Here is a 22052-nt window from a genome sequence, read left to right as displayed (position 1 = left end):
GCTCCCTCCTTCCTTCCTCCTCTTCCGCTCTCTCCCTCTCTCTCTTCTCTTTTTACTGTCTTTCTTCTGACCCTGTGCTCCATGTCTACAGATCATGAGAGAGAGAGAAAAAAAGCAACATGAAAACAGCAAAAGAAAAGAGGCTGAAAAAGGATGAGGACTGCCAGTAGATGCAGCTCCACTTCCAGTAACACTCCTCTACCCACAACACCACCACTCTGCCCTTCCATCCACTCTGCAGCTCCAGCTTTCCCGCTCTTCCTCTTATCGTCTCTTTTCCACCCTTTCCTTCTCCCTTTCTCCCTCGCCCCTCCACCTCAGCTCTGACTAGGGCCTGGTCCCTTTGGTCCATAATCATGAACAGGCCCCCGGCGCGACCCGGCCCAACCCAGCCTGTCCTAGCTTGGCCAGGAACTGGGTCCTACACAGCAGGAAAGGCACATTAACTGGGTCAGCCTAATGTGCAAACTAATGTTTGGAGAACATAGGGAAAAAATTACCCAGATTATTCTGACAGCAGCTGAGGAGAATGTCTGTTTTGCGCCATTAAGGGAAAGCTTGGGGGAAGCGTTTTTTATTTTCTCTCTCTCTTCTTTTTTTTCCTCTTTCTCTGAGAAGAAGATGAAGACCAGCTTATCTGGGAGTGAGTTGGGTATAATTAAAAAGCAGAAAGGAAACTGTTCAAGGGAAGTAATCATGATTGAACTATAGAAGGAGAGTGACTTTTTCTCTCATCTACCCAAAGGCTTGGACCAAAAACAAAGAGTGCAGTGCTGTTGTGTCAGTTCATTATACAGTGGGTTTACACACCCATGTTCCATTGCTGATTGCTCTAGTGTATAGTGATGATGAGGAGTGCACACAGGTCTGATGTAGTATCGCTAAAAGGGATATGAGCATGTGCCCCAAAGGGCATTTCCACGTCCATTAATGCTGCTGCCGCTGTATTTTCGCAGGGACGTCGGTGCTTCGGTTCTTTAAAGGGAGAGTGTTTTCCCAGGAAATGTTCCGTCTTGTTTCAGCAGGCTAGCCTGAAGGGGGGTCAGCCTCGGAGTCACCCTTAAGAGGTGATAATCCAATTGCTCTAGTCCTCAGCAGATTTGTTTTGCCCTCGTCTGGCTGCGTGTTTGCGTGTGTGTTTACAGAGTGTGTAAGCATGCGTGTGTGAATGTAATGGACGTAGAATGGGAGGCAGAGGCAGAGAGATGCCACCGGTTTCTTCTGTGTCCGACCCAGGGCCCCACTCGAGATCAGAGAGAGGTTACGGGGGCCAAGTCTGTCAAAGGCACACCTGCAGGGAAACTCCAAAAAACCCTGACTGCCTGCTCACACTGACCCGTTTAAGGTGTGCTTATTTGGAATTTAACCCTGACTTCAAATTTTCTTCTCCCTTTGTGTTTGACCAATGGGCCTTGTGCTCTTTTTTTTTTTAAACTTTCTTTCCATTCTTCTGCCTCCCTTGGCTCTTTAATCTCCTCCGCCCCACCCTCTCAATTCTCCTCCCCCTTAATGTCCGAGCCCCACATCACAGCAAAGGTCCCTCCCAGCAGACGGCACGCAGTCGAGTCGAGTGGCTTAGCAAGGCCAGCTATAGCTTGTTCACTTGCTGTGTGGTTTTCATTTGTGTAAACCGGGGCTTACACAGGGCGGCATGTTTGGAACTGAGCAGCGCAGCTATACCCTACAGGTAGTGCTTTAACCATGCTGCCACGTCCAAGAGAGTGGGAGGATGATAAAGGAAGTGTGTTACAATCCCAGTGCTTCCTCTCTACTGCTGATTTTCACGCGCACATCTTTCACGTTTATGCAAAGCTTTTGAGGGCATTATGCAAGATAAGCTCATTTTCTAGTCTGATTCCCACTCTAGTACATGCTTTAATGACTCTTAAAGCCAAGGGCTGCTTTTTTAGGCATAATAGCAGTTCCCGGGTCTCTCAGTTTCCATGTAGCCAGAGTGCTTTTTCCACACCTGATCACTTTTGTTCACCCATTTTATGGCTATTGGGGAGCAGGCGGAGGTGAGCAATTTGACAGTGGTTAGTGCCATGAGCCCTAATGTTTATTGGTAGCGAGCGTCTAATAATTTTTGATTACCCCAGAGGAGGTATTAGCCATGTTAGTCAGCAAGGATAATTTCTTATTTACATGCCCCAAGCAGTGAACACTCTGAAGGAACACTGGGGCTAAATGCGCAACAAAACGAATCAAACATGCCAAACAAGATGCTGCATCCTGGCTGGCTGCAGGGCTGAAGCATGAGAAAACCTTCATTATGCATTTACCATAATTCATTTAGAGGGTTATCAATTTACAGAATACAGGGGGGATGTTTGGAGGGGGAAGTGAGAGCACCATATCAAACACAGGAACAAGGGAAGGCGAGATGAAAAGGAGCGAGATATTCGAGGATAGCTCGGTGCCTGGGTTTTTAAAAATGTTGTTCCAATTACACACTTTCCCATGTTCTCGGGCAAAACTTGCATGTTAAATGCTGCAATCTCCTCTCTTGTACCAGGGTTACGCTCCGCCCCCTTAAAAAAAGCACAAACTGATTTCCCTTTAATGAAAGCTGTTTGGCTCAGGAACCCTCCTCTCTACAATTTTCTGTTGAGACTGAGGCTACACGGAGGTGTTCAGATATCGTTCAAATATTGTCTTTCTGTTCATTTAGGGCTTGCTCTTTGTTTGGCCCCTGCACCGATTACTCAAGGGTTTCTTCTATCTGTCTCTCCATGTGTATTTCAGGGCAGTCACTACATGTTTTAATTTTTCTCTCTCTCCTGGCAACACGTACCGAGAAAAGAAAAAGACCTTTAAAAGCATCTTTTCCCTGCGCCATCAGGCAAGGATGACTAAGGCCCCATTAGAACAATTGGAGGAAACTTCGGGAGACGGGGAGTGTTTAAAAGAATGAAAGCAGGCAGAAAACACCACTATCTTGTGATAACCAGCAATTGCTTTCATTATCTTAACACCAAAAAACCTCCACCTTGGAAAAATTGCTCTCACTCTATAGCTGCATTGAAAAATAAAACAATGAGAACAGAGACAAAAAAAGACAAAAAAAACATTTAACATTTTCCAAAGTGAGGGGGGGAAATGGTGCATTGTTTAGTACAAATGCTTACTCCCAGGGATGCAGTCCTTAGACAACTGAGTGTCTGCAGTAGACATCTGTGAAGCCTGACCCTGTGACCCCGGAAAGAATGCTCTTAAGGTGGGGGGAAAACTGCCTTTACCACTGCATCATGGCCTACAGGACAGCCCAGCAGCAGCACAACAAACACAAGCGCCACAGAAAATAACACAACACACAAACAGTCGATGGGAGAAAAAAAAAAAGAGTGAGGTGGAAAAAAATGTGGAGTAAGTGTGAGGCACGCAAATAAGAGCCGAAGAGATACAGCAGATGTAAACAGAGAAAAGAGAGTGATAAGAGAAAGACTGAGAAGGAAAAAGAGGTGAAGTTGCCTGTCTCCCGCTCCCCTGGCCGCCCCATGAGATCATTTTCATCCTTTATGAGTCAAAGGGAAGCCAGGTTGAAAATGAGAGGTTGCACAAGCCAGAGCCCCAGCCCTCAGAGCGAGAGAGGAGAAGATCCCCGCTGCAAGGGCCCTGCTGCTATTCAAAGCACCTGCCATTGTGTGGGCGCCCATCCAGGCCTATTGTTGTGCAGAAATTAGTCGTGCTCCCTTTGGCTCCCTTCGGCTTCCTTCAGCTCCAGAGGCATGCGGCAGACCCCCTTGTTGTTTTGGGTTCAGATACATGGTTGGATAGATGCGTGGCCCCGGCTACCATCACCACTGGCTGTGGCCCTTTGGCCTCTCCCCTGCAGCACAGTATCATTCTGTTTTTTTTCTCCTTCCACTCCTCTGTTGTTCACATCTCAAGAACACCAAAGCCAACATTCCTATAGTTTTCTCGTTCTTTCTTTTGTACTCCTACTCTCTTCCCTCCTTTGGTGTATATGCTTATTGTTCTTTGGAGCACCCTCATTATACCCATGGTTATATTTTAAGGGCCTTTCTCTTTGATTTCGGTCTCGTGGGGAGCGAGCGGTGGGCTGGTGGGAGCTGTAGGGCCGGCCCAGCTCTCAGGGCTCCCCAGCCGGCGTCTCGGAGAATGGGGCTTGGGGGTATTATTGGGCTGGGCACCTCCGCAGAAGCACTGGTGCTGCTGCTGGTGCAAGGGGGTGGATGTGAGAGGAAAATTGAAAAGTCAATAACGAAGGCCGCACAAAAAAGGAAAGAGAGGGTGAAACAAAAGGAGATGGAGAGCTTCAAAAAGCTGAGAGCGATGGAGCACTGCTAATTAATAGCATCAGAGGAAGAGCCTTTTTTTCTCCTTCCTTCTGGAACTTTAATGCTGCACATTAACTTGCAAGGCGAGACGATTAAGAGTTCACATTGTGAGTCAGGTCCATCCCACTGCCAGGCCGACCAACAGCAACTACTAATGTGAGGGAGAAAAACAAATAATGCAAAAATAAAGTGGTCAAAATGAAGAGATATATATTGTAACACAATATAGTTGAGTTGCATTACATTGTAAGGTGTTCCTAATATCCATTTGCCAATTAAATGGACACAATTTTTTGAAGCACCTTGCAATACAGTTTAATACTACACCAAAAGTACAGCTTCTTTGAGAAAACCTATAGTATGGCAGTTATTTTAATATTTGTGACTGTGTCTAGTATTTTATGTCCAAACGTTCTTGTCATTAGGTGTATTTTCACATGCATTTGTTTCGCAGCATTTTTTTAACAGGGTGCTCTCACTCCCTCGTTTCTTGCAGCTAATCAAAAGCTACGGCCCAGGAATGTGATGAAATACGATTTTTGGTGGGTCAGCACGGCAGAAATAGTGGTAATTTGAACCCAGGCTTTGCAATTTGTATTTTCTCGCAGCGGTAATAGGCTCCTCTCTCACTGTTCTTGCCACAGCAATTTCCCACTGCCGACAGCTGTCAAGCCCCTAAAATCAAAATTAGTGCCATGGAATTGGGCCTTAATGAAATGACCTGCTGGATTTACCTTAAGCAGCAGGGCGGACAGTCAATACTAGCCTCATCAAAACCCCCTTTCTGCATGCTGCAGTTCCATTAACGAAAGGAAATAGTCTCGAGTAAATGTATTAAGCACTACTTCCACCTTCTAATTATATTTTTCCTCCTCTACCTTCATAATTCATTCACTCTTTCATTAGTTTTTAATATTGAAAAAGGCTTTTAACCGGCTCTTTTGTCTTCGTGGCGTCACCAATTATTTGTCACTATGCATTACAGGAATGTCGGAGGGCTGTGTATTGTGTATTGCGGGTTAAATGTGGTGATGTAGTCCCACCACAGCGAGGACCTTGGAAACATACTCCCTCATGTGTAAGGAGTATTTTCATTGTGGAGAGGCAGCATTATATTCCATGATATCATACAGAATAATATAGCGTTATACATTACACCATGGAATCCAGAACTGCGGGGCTCCCTCCCTGCCTCTGTGTCCTATAGAAAGATGAGAATGTGTGCCAAGGCCCAGTGGAGGACAGTGGGCCCTGGTTATTGACTTGTAAAGGAGCCGGTAGGTGAGGGGTCTTGACAAGACATGAGCGGCTGACTCTCTTGTAAAGCATATCTGATTTCTCTGCTAGTTGGCTCCCCGGAGAGCTGCGCTCTACCCTCTGTTGATCAGACCCCTCACTCACAGCTGTATGGAAAAACGCTGCGATAAAAAGAATGAAAGAGTAGTTTTGTGCGAGGAGACGCTCTCGTTCTCCGCGCTGTGATTCCCTGTTAGGGTGAGAACGAGAGCGAGGGAGGAGGGAGAATGAGGCAAAAGAATCAGTGGCTAGGTGAAAGAGCTGTATCTGTGAGTACATGAGTCATCTCGGTGTGCCAGAAAACAGCCCAAGAAATTAATGTTTTGTTTAACATGGCAGCGTCAACATGGGCGCATGTGTGTCGGTGTGATGGTATAGAAATAACATGGATGTGTATCAGTAAGAGGGCAGCCAAAGCAAGTATCAAACAAGCCAGATCCATGCTCATCGCAGATCTGACTAATTTATGAGGGTAAACTGTGCTGACAGAGAGGGAGATGCAGGTGGAGGGAGGAAGTTTTCATTGACTCTCCAGAGCCGGCCGAGCCAAAGCCCCCGGAGGGATCTCTCTCAGTTTGAACTTTATCAGGGGCTACGCTTAATCAATACGCCATCGGAAAAAGAATTAATTACTAAAGCAGAATAAAACAGCTGCATTTTAAACCAAGGATTCATCAATTCTGTAATCTCTTGGTTACAGCTCAGGTGTCAGGAGGCTCATTTCAACTCTATGTAATGAGGAACTGTGGGAGTTTACCCAAGCCCTCGTCTGTCCGCCCTCTCTACCTCTCCATTCCTGACCCCCTCCTCCCAATTCCAACCAGTTACTATCTTATACCTCCTTGACAAGACATTTTCCCTCTCGTTACCTACCTTTTCTCTCTTTTACCTTGCCCCCTTGCCCCATCTTTAATAGAATGACTGTATTTCCCCTCGCCCCCCACCACACGAATCCTGCTACATTCCCTTCCCACCAAATTCCTGTCTTTGCGGGGATGGGACGAAGGGGTATTAAACTTGAAATCTCTGGTGCGAAAGCTGACTAGAACGGGACATTCCTGCTGCTGCAGCCATCAAGCCGGACATTCCTCCTCTCAGTCTGGGACACCGCTGATGTTGCGAAAGAGAGGGGCGCAAGGGAAGGGGGGCATTAAAAAAACCAACAACCTCAAATAGTAAAAAAAAAAAATAGGAGTATTTTTATTTTTTTTTCGCATAAAACCAATGGAGTGTGACAATCAAAGGAATAACTTGGTCTCAAGGAAATCGATGGTTCACACATTTAGATTCTCAAGGTGGGTAGACGAGCCGCATATAGGAAGTGGCATCCCCTGTGTTAAAATAACCTTGGCTGCGCTCTTACCACCGCCACTACCATCCACCCTTCACAGCCCTTGACCCGAGCCCAAAGCCCGTAAACGGACTGTCCTTGACTCGCCATAATGGGGGATTTCAGGGCAGGTTGAGAAGGGGTTATGGGTGATGAATTGGGTTTTTAGTGAGCTCATTAGGAAGCCAAACAGAGTTTAGACTGGCGGAGCGGGGCAACAGCACAGTAATCAGTTCTGCTCGCTTTGTTCCCTGCCTCTAGGACATTTGTGTGAAAAAAAAGGGAGAGAGAAGAAGAAGAAAAAAAAAGTTCATGGCATTTGGCTGATGAGAGGGCTGCTGAGCAGAGGCTACAATCTGATGGTTGACTTGTTGATTTATAAACCTTTTAATCCATTTGCTCCTCCACGCGCCCCCAGCTCTGCATAGAAAAGACCTAAACTGCTCTTTGATGCCACTGTCCATCAGGTGTGGCAAAGATGTCTGTAACAAATCCAAGTTTTCCTTCTCTCCTGGTAGAGAAGACAGTGATTTTGTTTGTTTGCTTTTAACTTGTAATTGAGGGTAGAGAATCACTGCTGATGCTGTGTTAACACATCGCCTCAAACGGCGTACGCTGCTCTGAATCTCAAAACCACACGCCGCTGTATCTGGGAACCTGCACACAGCTGCTCTTTCAGGCGGTTTAGGTAGAACACTTTGATATACAATAGTTCCTAACGGGGATTATAAAGCCATTTCTTCAGTCTGCAGATTGAACCACATGATGCAGCTACGTGCTCTCCATCTCATTGTTTTTTTTTATCTTGCATTCGCTACATTATCATTCCAAAGTAGAGCAGTCTTTAGGAAGCAAATAGTGTGGAAACAGCTTGTTCTACTAATGATCACGCTTGTTTCAATTCAACATAGCCCGACTAGCTTTTGGGAAATACCTATCCTTTAATATTTAATGCAGCATCAAACCGTCGGATTTTAGGTATGTGTTCTCTGTGGGCACCCAGCACTGTTTTCTACCATAATAATTATAAATTATATAGGGAGTCATATCAATATACACAGTTTAAATAATTTATGCAATTTCAACCACCAAGAATAGCTCCATTGCACAATATTTAGTAAGGGAAGAGAGAAGGACGAAGAAAGGTTTATCTAACTCCGTCACATCGGCAGGTTTGTACATTGGTTTATTAAGAAACAAGGGGGTGAACCGAGATAACCTGCGAGACCAATTAGCCCCATTCGATTTGAAATCCAAGGGATGTGCGGCGGCGGTTTCGTCGGCAGTGTAGAAGTGCACGGGAGGGTGGGTGGAGGCGGGGTGGAGTTATCAGGGAGGCAGAGAGTGTGAAATGTCTGGTGGAGACCCAAAGCCCTTCATTAGCCACTGATCTCTGTCTGCTGAGTGAGGGGCAGTCATGGGCATCACAACTCCCTTTTAGTCCAACACCCCCTCCCCAAAAAAAGAGTGGGGTGAAGGGGTGGAGGGCAGCTCCCCCATCCCCTGCAATTTAGCCCTTTGCCATTCATGCAAATTGGGTCCTGACATCTGCAAGAGCCTGCCTCTTTTCTTTTATACATCTTTATTCCATCTCTTCTCTTTGGATCTTTTTTTCCTCCTCAAATAAAGCCCCCCCTTTAGACGGCACGGCCTCGACTCAGCTGACATACATTCTTTTAAACATACATCTGTGTAAAAACTTTTCCGTGTGTTCAGAAATACATAAAAATGTACGCAGCCGAGGGAAAGTTTTACAAAAAACAAGATCCCAGGAGGCATGAGGAGTTATTGTGTCACCATCAAAGTCCTAATTTATAGTGCAATAAGATAATTGTTGTTGTAAGGTGTAAGGTTAATCACACCAGTAATTAATTCAGTCCAGAGTCTTTCATAATGTGCATACTTTCTGCATCCAGCACTAAAGTTTTAGGTTCTTGGCAGATGATAATCTTATGAAAGGATCAAGAGAGTTGGAGGCAGTAATGCTGGAGAAAAGGCAGTAACCAGGCAGCCTGCACCCCCCTCCCGCCCTCTCCTTTCTGGACGAAGCCCTCGTCTTTGGCTCCAGGGGAGAAGCTGAAAGGGGGAGTGTGGCTTTGCTCCAGCCCATATCTTAGGTTAAAAGGTAAAATAGCCTAACTGGCTGTCAAAAACAAGTTTTACCTCCAACCCCCCTCCCTCCCCTCTCTTTGTCTCCACTCCCACCACTTCAACCTCACCCTGTATGGTAGGGATGTGCACGTTGGGGTCAGCGCTGTGCCTCTGAGAGGAGAGAGGCCTTGTATCAGTGGAGAGGCGATAGTTATCTCCAGCATTCCAGGGATGACAGAGAGATATCTGCCTGATGGCAGGGTTAGGGGGCTTAGAGAAGGGGCGGAGAAGGGAGAGACGAGAAGAGGTACAGGAGTTGTTGAGCAACTACCCCCCCACTCCACCTCCCACCTTCCTTCCCTCCCTGCCTCTCTTACTGCCTGACTGCCCCGCTTCCCCACACATAGAAAAAACCCATCTAATTAGAAGCTCTTATTCCACTTCATTTAAGGGAACACTTAATGATGTGTTTTTGGGCCGAGACAACTACACATTACTTCTCATGCAAAAGGAACCACTCAGTCGTAGCACCAGGATGCAGATACAGCTGTGTTTGGGATGGAGGTTTGTCCTCATTTCTCTGGGGTGTCGGGGCTTTTTGGAAGAGCAATGGAAAAGTGGTCATCTGTTCTTCACCTTTAGCCAGTGTCCTCGTGGTAAGAGGGGGGAGGCGGTAAAGAGGAGGCGGGTCGTGACATCTGAGTTCGGCAGGGAGACTTGCTAAAGCAGAGAGTTTGTTGTAATTGCTCTGACAGGTTTTAGGGCTGTTAATGACTCCGGCCCGAGCACTACCAATTTGTCAGCATGCTTGCTGTTTACTAAGCTGTTGTTTTATGGTCCGGTGCAAGGGGCTGCTGCATGTTTAAGCACAGATCAGGAAATAATCAGCGTAAAACACCGGCTGCAGTGGTGCACACTAAAGCAGTTCCGTTTTGGGCCCTCATCTACTGTATGGATCTGAATGAGCGCAGTAAACCATATGGTGTGTGGTAACACAAAAACACAAACATGTTGACAGGTTACTCAGAAATTGGACGCTCGATTGTGTGTTTTATCATGAAAGAGATTATGTTCTACTCGTTAACACTCGCCTGCGTTGCATGTTATGTGAGCGTGAAGCATATTGCTAGCATGTGGTTATAGCCAGAAGACCTGTAATCCCCAGTCGGCACAGAGCAACAGAGGGACGGCCATTCCACTAGTGTGAATAGAGCCTCAATGTGTGGGTGTGTGTGTGTGTGTGCGCGTCAAGAGCATGTGCTCCCAGAGCGAGCAAAGACCCCTTCGTAAATCCAGAGTAAATAAAAGGGGTAACCAGACGGACAAAAGAGGAGCCCCCACTGCTTCTCTCATTCGCTGCCATTTGGGGGGACTGAATGTGCTAAACGCCGCTTATGTTGGCTGAAAAGTTGAGGAGAAAAAGAGGGAAAAGGGAGGCTTCTAAATCCCCTTCTTCTTTTCTCTTCATTCTCTGCAGCCAAGCCTGCGGGGCTGGAGGTGGTGTAATAGGAGGGCGTTGGAGGGAGGGTTGGAGGGCCCGGTCACTATGGTGTGCTATGGTAGAGGAGGCCAAAGGAGCCTCTGCCCTACAACAAACCTCTTAGCTTCTGTTCTTAGCTTCTGTTCTCTGTCCACCCCTCTTTTAACTCTTCTAACTCTTCTAACTGTCCTCACTAGTTCCTCTCTCATTCGGCCAAGCTTGGGTGAGCACTCTGACTAGTTTGGGTTGACAAGGGGGCGTGGGGGGTCTGTTGTAATTAGTCACTTTAACCACAGCTTCCATAAGCCACTGCCTCTACACTCTTGCTTCATTACCCTGAAACAAACGCCAGGGCCTCCCTGTACAAAATCACTGTGCTGCCTTTAGAATAACACACACACAACATCCAGAGCCTGTCTATCTACCCAGTGTATAAATGGTACCAATGTCTCAAGTGTTATTTGATAACTAACCACGATTGGGTTTGAACGTGTTCAGCTATTGACAAGTCATTATTCATTCATGCATTTGTATATCGGAATGATTGAGCATCGGAGGGAGCGTGTTCTTGGTGTACCGATAGAGCTGCATGTATGTGTTACTCACGGTTATATCCATAATGCTTCCAGGGCTGACTAGACCTTAGTGGCTCCCTCAGGGCCAGGGTGCCTGCTAGACATGAGGCATGATATCCAGAGTTATTAAGCCCCCCCCCCATTGTCCCATCTTACTCTCAGCAGTCTGTAGGAAACTTTATGGTAAACCAGTTTTTTGTGCGATTAATCCTGAAGCGACCCTGAATGTGCCAACATTAGATAAGCAGAGTTGCAGTGTGTTTACAGTCCTTTCCCAACCCGTTAATGAGCTCAGCCCTGAGACCAATTTACTCACAGGGAGATATATCTGAATGCATTTTTAATAACCACCCACTGGTGATGAGAGAGAGGGAATGTATGTGAGCGCAATGCGCTCGCGGACTTGTGCTTGTTTGTTTGCCAGCGCGCTCGCTCACTTCTTCACCCTTGTTGCGTGCGGTCATTGTCGTCCATCTTGCCTGATTAAACCTTCCCGGTCTCTGTGCATGAAAATATGCACAAACTTTCATTGCAAGCACTTTAGGTCAAGATATTGATAGAGCTGGTGAGGGAGAAGGAGAGAGGAAGAAAGTGAGGGAAGACAGAAAGAGAGTGGGAGAGAGGGAGGCTGTCTTTTTTTTCTGTCTCCAAGGGCGCTGCTTTTCCAAAAGTGCCTGGGGCTACACTCCAGCACCTCAGCTCCCCTAGGCCTTTCGGCTGCCTCCTAATAGCCAACCCCCATCTGTGTCACATGGCCAGATGATGGGACGCTTCCCCCTGCTCTGCCCTGCACGTTTTTTCCTATCCCCCATTTTTTTTCAGAGTGCACATCCACGCAGGTTAGAATGGCAGAGTTGCCAGGGAACAGTCAGAAGCCATTAGCGTTTGGGACAATTTGCCCTGCAGCGTTCCTTCTCTCGCTCATAAGAAAGGAGTGGGGGTAGATGCAAAGCACCAGCTCTCCTTTAGATGTAATGAGGTTGTGGAAGTTGGGTCTTCTTTATTCTTTTTCTACTCCTTCTTTTTTTCTTCCTGCTTTTTTTCCTCATCTTCTTTCATTCTTTATTTCTTTTGACCTTCTGTCCACAAGTGATTTTCTTATTTCTGCATGCATAAAGTAAATCAACAGGAACTACCAATATTGTACTCAGATGTACTGTTTGCATGCCGCATGTCTAACCTGTGCACACATGACAGTGTCCATGAACAAGTGAGAGAAAGACAGAGGGAAAGAGACGAGCTGAAAGGCTTGGAGTCTAGTTTCACCCTCGCGGGCTAGGGCAGGAGGCAGCAAGCATGCTGGGTAATGAAGTGACAGGTCAGTCTGTAAATACGCACGGGTCGCTCTGGCCCTGGCCAGGGGGGAGGCTATCGCATTGCAGTGAAAATGGAAACGTCAATAAAATTAATCTGCCAGCCTTTTGGCCACTGTGTGGTTCCATTGGATGAGCCTCACTGCTCACAGCAGGAGAGGGATTTGGAGGGTGGCTTGAAAATCAACACAAAACCTTGCGGCACACAAACAAACAAGCAAAGTGTGTATCAACATTATTCATTGGAGCTCAAAGCAAAGCAACAAGGGGAGGGTGGTTAAGATTCACAGCTCACTAGTTGTGTTGTTGCTTCAGTTTGGCTAAAGCGAACCGGGGGAGTGTGAGTCGACTTCCGTCTGGGTCGCATTTCTCAGGAAGCCCCTCACAGTCAGAGCAGGCCACGGCCAGACCAAAGTTTATTGTTTTAGGCTTTCCTGGACAAGGATTCGTACTTAGCTTGGGATTTACGGCATTTGCCGCTAATGAATGCCCATTCTACAATTACAACACCCCTAGTTTGTGTCACCGTTCCCATATGTCCTTCAGAAGGGCTATTGCTTCTCTAGCTTCACACAGGGAGTGCAAAGTCGGCTCTTCTCTGTTTTCCTCTTTCGTGTGGCTCTGCACTAATGATGTGGAAGGAAAACACTGTGCACAGACAGAAAAGAAAGACAGAGCGGGAAGAGAAAATGAGGGAAACAAGGGGGTGGAAAAAGAAAAAGAAAGTGGGTAAAGTAGTAAGAAGAGAGGGCCCCTGCTGTCCTTGTATTCTTCATTTATTTTGCATTTGATTACACCACCAGTCGGATCCTTTTTCTTTCCCCCTTTTTAATGTTATTAGTTCAAATATTTATGCAAGATTAAGGCTTGTATAGGTGGTTGTGATTGATGCCTCCCCAAAAACAGGAGGACATGCGGGTCTGAATTTTGAGAACGTCAGGGTCCTTCTCTGCCTTAGTGGAGGAGTTTTTCAGATACATAATTTAGATGCCCTCAAGGAAGGCTTTCAAGGCATTTGTGCCCGGGGGCAAGAAAAAATAACTATGACTGTTAAAAGTAAATCATTTTTGCTAATGCACAATTAATGCCGGGGAAGAAGAAAAAGGCAAGGGACAAAGATGGAAACTTCGATTTAAAAGAGAAATCGTGCCGGGGTGTATGCATGTTTTTCCTCTTGAAATCAAACGCTGACGGACATTAATGCAGGCGAAGCCGCCGCTGGCCTGTCATGCTAATCTTGTGGCGGAATGGGGAGGGGTTGCTGTGAGGGAAAGGGAGACTTAAGAGAGTCAGGGTTTGGGATGGGGCTGGGGGGGGGCAGACGAGTCCATTATGTGCATCGAAGTGCAACAATGAACCCCCCCAAATCACATCCCTACTTTAATACTCGTGCGTCTCAACTGTACGACACAAATTATCATCTCCTTTGAGTTTTGTTTGTTTGCGAGTGTCTCTGCACGCAACTGGGATTCATGAATGTCTGTGTTACTGTACATAAGTCCTTCCTGTCCCCTTTGGCTCTCTTCAGAAAGATGAAAAAAAAAAAGCTCTACATTATGTCAAGCATGCAAATTTAATTGAATTAATGACATGAGCCCCAGCCTCTACTGTACTTGAAGGCTCCTTGTCCCTTTTTTTCCCTCTCTTCCCTCCTCCTCGTCCTACTGTAGAGGTGGAATGAGGAAACTAGTGTTTCAGTGTCCAACCATAACATTGGAGTCATTAACCCCTATTCCCCTCTCCCGTGCTCTGGGGTATAGAACAACTCTGCTAGGCCTCCGAGTAAACCCCTCGCTCTCTGTACAGGCCTTTGTGTAAGGCCATTTAAATCCCCCTACCTCCATATCTCTACTACATAACACTGGCTTTGCTGCGGCAACTCTCTCAGCCTTGGTGCGCTGCTTTTGGATTCCTTCATATGTATCTGTGGTATTTGTCCGTTTATCCATCTTTCATGGGCCTTAAACTCGAGCTTTGACTGTCTGTGCTTCTGTTTCAGCTTTGAGAATTTTGAGATCAGGGTGTTTTTCTTGTCAGTGGTGTTGTCTGGGATGTTATTTAACCCTGGGTTTGGTTTCCGTCCAGGAGATGGCTTAGACAACAGCGTTGCATCACCTGGCACAGGGGACGATGATGATCCAGACAAGGATAAGAAGAGGCAGAAAAAGCGTGGCATTTTCCCCAAGGTGGCCACGAACATCATGAGGGCGTGGCTATTCCAGCATCTCACGGTAAGCACAGCCGTTACTTTTACACGTGTATGAAAACAACCCAAATGGACACACATGCAGACTCAAGGAAGGATGCACACACAGCTGTCACACAGTTGTTACTGAGGGCGTAAGGGAGGGAGTGATGGTGGTGTTGTGATGCTCACCTGTCAGCCACCTGTCAGAGGGACACAGTGACCAGGTCAATCTAATCAGTTTGGACTGTTTACTCTGCTCAGCACACTTTGAGTTAGAGGTAGACAGCCCAACAATTTACGACAATGTAGTCCAGTATGAGAAGTGTGGCCTGTTTTTGGTGTTGGAGGTGTTTTTTCTGTGGCAGATTGAGACAAAGAACGATCGTGTTAGTAAAGGTGTGGAAACATGCACAGATTTTTGAAATGTCTTTATACCTGATCACATGATGTCAAATATGTTTGTTTTTTCATTCATTTTTACCATAACTCCTAGATTAAAAACAAGTAAATCATTTTTTTTACATTAATGTAAGCAATTGTGTTAGTATTACTTGTTTACTTAAAGTTGAACAAACTGTTCTAAAGTAAAACTTAACTATTTAAAATATTGGTCCAAATTTTTCTTTTTTTTGGTGTATTGCTGGTTAAGGGGGCAGAAATGTGGGTTTACAGCTATGTCACTCTTTCAATTCTTTCATTGGAACGAGTAAAGATCAGTTTCATACGTCTAAATCCGGTTGATTTTGTGATATGCCAGCTCTTACTTGAGGTTGAGGTGGTGCGTGCTAATAGAATATATCTTTATAGCTGAGAGGAAACTCCAAACAGTGCAGTCACACAGCTCTACCAAATCCAAATTGGATTTAATATTCAGATGCCACAGTAAATCAAACATACACGAAATGCTCTTTACTTTGCTGTTGTCTGTATGTGTCAGTCTGTTTTTCTGTGTATCTGTCAAGTGTTAAAGGGGGGTTGGACCACATGCCCCCACCACCACCACCACCCTCCTCTATTGTCAGGACATTATCAGAACATCAGTCTGTATTGATTTTGCAATGCAGGTCAGATTTCAGGAGGAGGTGGCCGCACTAGGACACATAAGCTGCTCTCGGAGCACGTGACTCCCTGTCCCAGGGATGGAGGGACAGTGCGGGGGGAAGGGAGAAGTAGAAGGAGAGAGAAAGAAAGAGAGAGTAGAGGGGTGACTTAGTGTAGAGCTCCAGCCGTATGGGTCCATCCACACATTTAAGAGGGTCAGGAGCCCCCTTGTGCACCCTGTACCCCTCCCCACGCCAGCAAACAGTGCCCACTCCCCTTCCCAAAGCCCCTGTACCCTGATTATCTAACCAAAAGCCCAAATAATGAGTGGCCAGCAAATACGGCCTAATTGAAAGGGCTGTAAATCCATTACATATTGGTCAGGGATAATCAGGAGTGCTTTAATCACTTTTATCTATTCAGGAGCAGTGAAGCTGCAATAGCAAAGCCCTGAGCCTCGCAGGCCTTAGCGGCTCCACCACGCCAGTCTGCATGCTTATTATTCTCATCATTATCAAAATGACTTCACAGCTGTTCACAGCTCCACCGCTCCCTGACTGGAGACCTCTCACCAAAAACGTACACACACAAGCTTCATTCAGAGGCTGACTGCGGGAGGGTTTCGATTCTCTCCCTGCTTTAGGTCTTTTTCCTTCACCGAGCTCACAGTGGAATACCATGTTTGTGTATAAAGGGAACAAACAAAAAAGCCTAAATGGTTTATTTTGAATGGCATTTACTGCATGTTCATATTCGCGTGCACATAAACACACCTTATGTGAGTTTACAGTGGAAGTTTTCTCGTGATTTGGATTCTCTCCTGGTGAAAGCCTCACAAAGCTCCAGCGCTCCCCTCTCTGTAAAGGCTCATGGAGAAAAATAAGGGAGAATGACGCATACAGAGCATTTGGAAGAGTCGCCAACAATTTTCTTTTGAATTGTTTTAAAATTGAATTGAAAGAGTGGAAAGGAAAGGAGGAGCTGTGGGGAAGCAGAAAGTTGGGCACAGGCGCATTTTTCAGAGTGCTGGTTAATTTAGACGTAGAGGAGCTTTCAAGGCCCTCCTTTTCTTTGACCCTCTCCTTTATCACGTCCCCTGCTTATAGATGTTCTCTCCGATCTTTATTTGTTTCTTTTGTGCAAAGTCCTGGCCAGTCTTGTACAAATAATAATCCCTCCCTTTTAACCTGCCTTCATTTCTCCACTGAGGAAGAGGACTAATTGAATTATCCCCCTTCTCTTCTCACCATCCAGTTCTCCCACCCATAAACTCTCTCACACACACAAGCATGCACGCACACATACACACTCACGCGCCCATTAGCCTTTCTCCTTTCTTTTAATTTGTTAAGCAAATGTATTTGCCAATGCTGGATGCGTTTGTGTAAGGATGAATTCTTGGGGACTTTGGCCCCTGAATGGCCTATAGCGGCATTCTGCCATTCACGCATTCATTAACTGAGAGGTGAGGAGTGAAAGGAGTGGCCTTGCATTTTCTCAAACGGCGGGGCCAGCATGGAGCTCCTCTTCCATGAGCCACGGGGGTCTCCCTACATATGTTCTCAACATCCATCCATTGTCACGTCCCCTGAAAAGCTCAAAAGGATAGGACCCCCCTTCAGATGCGGAAAAACAACACGGGCCAATAGTAACAACTGTTGGCTTTTGGATTCAGTATAACAAAATTGCCCTCTCCCCCACTGCCCCCTCCCACCCTCCCCTCGCCTCACACCCGACCTCACACCCTCTTGAGAGAAATCGCAGGATGGTTTTCGTCAGGATAGTCACAGACACTAAGAAAGTTATTTCAACTCATATTTACCATAAACTCCACTATTTGTTTGGGACATAGAAATAGTTGTTGGTGCCATAAACATGATGCAAACTCCAAGGTTACTACATGAAGAGGCTGCGAGAACTCTGACTTATCTGATATTGAGGCCATATGCCTGTGAACTAGAGAGCCTGTTATCTGGCGGCCTCAGATGCCCCATATGCCAAGCGGCTGGACAGATCAGCTGGTGTTAGCTGGCAGTAAAGGGTCAGACCGTCTCTCCACTCCCTCCGACCCACTCCTTCTCTCTCACTAATACCCCCTCCCTCCCTCCATCTCCATGAGTTTCTGGATGTCTTCCAGCCACATTAGTGGAAGGGAAATCCCAGAGTGTTGGTATAAGCTTTTCAATACGACAGGGAGATTATGTTATCAGAAAGGTAAACTTCACTGTTAGAGGTAAAATGTTCTGCTGCGCTTCAAAAAGCATCGGCTGCAGAGTTCGGGGGAGGAAGTGAGAGATGGATAGGAAGATAGAGGCGGTGGAAGATAGCAGAAAGGAAATGATCAGGGGGCAAGGAGAAAGAGAGATATCGAGAGGCAGTGATGGGAGTTTTTTTTCTAATTATTGTAAAAGGTGATGGCCTTTTGTTTGTCAAAAGCAAACTTGAAAAACTACAATTAGCCCCTTGGTGCCCCCGGCCTTCCTTCCCTCTCGCCCCCTGCCAGCCCCCCGCTAGCCCTTACTCACCCCTGTAAAGACAAGGGTCGGCCTCGCAATGAAAACAGGAAGCACTCAGATACAAAGATACCACTCTGGGCCCTGGCCTTGTCTTTTGACTAGTGTAAACCCTCAAACACCTAAGAAAATAAATAAGGGACCTCAGGAGCAAACTGGGCCAGTTGGGAGCACACGTGTGTTTGTGTGAGCCCGAAGGAGGGAGGGATTGGTGAGAGAGAGCGAGAGGGAGAGTGGTCAGTCAGACGGGTAAGTAGGTAGCCCTCTCAAAGCATCAAGCGTCTCAGATTTTGTGCCGGGCCACCCTTTGGCTTGGGTGTTTGGGGAAATGCTGTTAAGCTGCTAAGCCAGGTGTATTGGTCCCCTGGGCTCCTTGAAAGGGAAGTGATATACCCCTTGGTCCTTTGGACTGTTCAGCAGTAGAACTATATGTTCAGATAAGAAATGCTTATGTCGCCTTTTTGGTTTTTAAATACACAGTAGTTATTAATTGTTACAATACATCTTTTTTTGTACCCTTCATAGTGTGACAACAATACTTCTTGAGTGATCCGATAAAATGAAAATTGTAAATACAGATGTAAACCTGAGCGATGGCACATCCCACTTTGCGTGCGTTGTGCAGCAAACATCATTAGATACACTAGCCATACCCCCCACCCCTCTGCCCCACACACACACACTCACTCCCAATCCAAGCCCAACATAGCATTAGTCTCCATGACAACAGGGTGTCATCGTCAGGTCGAGTCCTCCTATGGGAGCTGCTCTCTCGACCGCCCTTTATAGACACACATAAAAGAGCCAACTAGGGTCATTCACAAGACATGGGCGCAGGCGAGGCCGAACCATGACAACGGATGTTTGTCGCATATGATAAACAAGTGTACAAGTCGATCCCTTCGAAAAGGAGAGGGCATGTTGTTTGTGTAGACTAAACAGTCGGCCCTGTAGTGTCCCCAGTTTTGTTTAAGCTCCTCTAGTCCTTCTAATCCGTGTGTGTTGTTCCAGTACAAGCAGCATTTAACTGGTGGAGACACACATCTGCAAACAGTTTGAAATACCAGGCCCTTCCTCCTGTTACGTCGCACCGCTGAGAGCTGTTTATTCCATATTTCCCGCTGCCGTCCTCCTCTTTCCAGAGTAGCACAGTACTTTTGAAAATGTATTTTTGCTCAGTTTAATACAAGTCATGTAGTGTAATTACATTTTTGACTTATTTGGATTTCACATGTTTGGAAATGGTGTTCATAAACTTTTTAAAAGTCCGAAAAATCATAAAAGAAGTTGCTTATTCGTTCTATGTTTCAGTGTTGCACATTCAAAGCCTGTTTGCTTTTCACCTCCTTGTGTTATTGTGTGAATTTCGATGAAGAGGCGGTTGAGACAAAGGAGGAGGCTGCAAGGGGGTGTTTAGTGGGTAAGAGCAGGGGTGAGGAGGGGGTAAAGAGGGGGCTCCTAAGGGTCACAGAGGTGGAAGCCTGGAGGAGGCCCACACACTAATCTGTCATGTGCTCGTTTGCCTCGGAGCCCAAAAGTCAGCTCTCCAGTCACCCGTGGCAACCCGGGCGACAGTTTGGTTCACTGCCACTGCCCAAATGTGTGACTATCAGGAAGAAAAAAAAAGAGTCATCATGTTGCTTTTGTGACAATAGCCACTGCTTTGTGTGTGTGTTTGCAAAACAGATGTAAGTGACATATGACAGGATAGTTTGGAGATGTTAAGCAGAGTCATTGAAAGTGACTGATAATGACTGCGGAGGAGATCTAAGGAGGGGTGGGGGTGAGGTTTGGTGTCTAGCTATTGTCTTGTTGCTGTGTTGTAGCGTTGGCTGCTCAGCCACCCTGGGGAAGAGACACAAGCCAGTCTGCCATCTGTTCTTCCAAAGAGGAGCTGCCCTGACATGGACGGACCTCACATGGAAAAACACTTAAACACAAACCCTCTGGAATTATTCTCAAGAAATCCTTCATCTCACTTTTATTTCACCTTCCTCGTCAGCGCTCATTAACGAATTGCCCCTACGTGTCAACAAGATGCTTTTTATTGGTTGAGCGCACAGAAAACCGAATGTAAGTTAAGAAGGGGGATCCAGTGACTTCCCATTTTCACAGGCTGTATAATTATATGACAGGCCGCATCAACTTTGCCGTCTCATTGCGGAGCAGCCTTCTGTTAGCTTGTCGCTACTGAACTCACACAGGCATTGTTTACAGTGTGTGGTGCAGTTGGTAGCCTCTCCAGAGCTTTAGTGCTGAATTAGAATACAATAAACCCTAATTTGTTTCACACAGCATCATCAGACCTTTACACTTTGCCCCCAAGTCCAGATCAGTCGTAGTTCCACTTCACAGCCAACGTGGTTTTTATAAAGCTTGGCACATTAACCTTGCATAAACTAAGACATGCTTGTGAAAGGAGCAGGCATGTTTCCAGTTCTTATTTTAACTTTTCCGCTCCCATGGGCTGGCTTATCCTCCAAATGAGCATCATGTTATTGTGCGTGTGGAAATGCATGGATAACTGTGTAACCCCACCGCTGCTCCTCCTTCCACCTCGCTCTTCCTTCCTCTTCCCTCCCTCAGTCTTAATTTTCATCCCTGCTGTTTGCATCTTAATGCAGGTTGTTAAATGAAGTAGCAGAAATGAGTGCTTTCGCAAAGGGACTGTTTACGACATGCTCCCAACTGCATGGAGGTGATTAAGCTGTGTGAAACTGCACGGTGTTTGCCAAATAGAAAAAAAAGAACAGCAGCCTGCATCATATTCTCCAGTAAGACAACAACAAATAAAAGAGTGATATCTGAATTGTGATGCAATGTGCATTTCTTTAAATTAGGTTTGAGTATATGGGGGTCCCCCTGGAAGACGCAGCAGGAGTTTCAGTGGCCCCTGCAGAGGTGACTGCACATACCCTGACCGCAGCAGAGTACATACAGAGCTGGGCCCGTGGAGGGCAGTGGGATTTATACACTCACAGCTCTGAGAGTGAGAGACCCTCCCTAGAACACACATGCACAAAGCTGAGGAGACTTCTTAAAGGCCCTACGCTCCACTGAGAATAGGCCCCAGCACAGCACAGCGGCGCAATCCACTGCTGTAGTCATAACATTGATCCCCTGGCTGGGACCCGCCTGAGCTGACTCTATGGGAAATAGGGCTGAATGACGTCATGTGTAATCAGGGACTCTGCGAGGTAGTCTGTGATAGCATACATGCCCCTGGTGGAAAAGCAGGGTTATTAAGATGGTGGTAGCAGATTCTCTGCCATTCTCCATTTTCTATACTTTCAGGGTTATCTTACTCATAACAAAATGTATAAGAGGATTTTGGTTTCACATCTTAGAGCTGGTTTCCTTAAATTACTCCTTCCCATCCAGGGGTACCGCCCTGCAGGCTAGCCTCATCTCCCCACGGGTTGATTGCGGGGTTGTGGCGAGAGCTGCGAGAACGGTGGCTGCTGCTGCTGCATGCCGGGGACCACGGAGGCCAATGAGATTCTGCTGCAGGCCTCCGAGCTGCCCCAACGTTGCTTTGATATTCATATCACACCGAGAGGAGAAAATGCAAAAGGGGGAAACGGAGCAGCACAAGCATTGAAACGGCAAACCAGGCTGAAAAAGGGAGGGGGGCATGGAATCAAAAACAGACCTTGTGTTGCACTGTTTGGTTTGTCATGGGACTTTGGCTGCATCAAATCCCACTCCTGCCATTTTGTGTAATTTTTTTTTTTTCGCTCCCCTCCTTCGCTCTTCTCCAATGCATGCTTTTGTTTTGCCCAGTGCTCAGTCCAGGGGCAGGCAGTGGGATTCCTGCACAGTGGGGTCCTTATAACTGGGAGCCATGTCTCTTGTTCTCACCTCTTCCCCCCACTTCCTCACCTTTTCATTTTTTTCCCCCATTGATATCCTCTCTTTTCCCTC

General features: G+C 46.4%; 1 protein-coding gene across 10 annotated transcripts in view; it reads left to right on the top strand.

The window, feature by feature from the left end:
* The window catches only part of meis2a (Meis homeobox 2a), an 85217-nt gene that overhangs the window by 24799 nt on the left and 38366 nt on the right, over positions 1 to 22052 (top strand). For 7 of the 10 annotated variants that reach the window (XM_020098176.2, XM_069535499.1, XM_020098179.2 and 4 more), the window contains exon 8: positions 14472 to 14617. In XM_020098176.2, coding sequence (XP_019953735.1) covers positions 14472 to 14617 — 146 coding nt within the window. The remainder of the gene's footprint in view (positions 1 to 14471; positions 14618 to 22052) is intronic. The other 3 variants (XM_069535497.1, XM_069535500.1, XM_069535501.1) reach the window with 1 other exon arrangement.

The sequence above is a fragment of the Paralichthys olivaceus genome, chromosome 12, assembly GCF_024713975.1.
Source record: "Paralichthys olivaceus isolate ysfri-2021 chromosome 12, ASM2471397v2, whole genome shotgun sequence".
Classification (NCBI taxonomy): domain Eukaryota; kingdom Metazoa; phylum Chordata; class Actinopteri; order Pleuronectiformes; family Paralichthyidae; genus Paralichthys; species Paralichthys olivaceus.
Note: the sequence above shows the minus strand (reverse complement) of the source record. Positions and strands in the feature narration are given on the sequence as shown.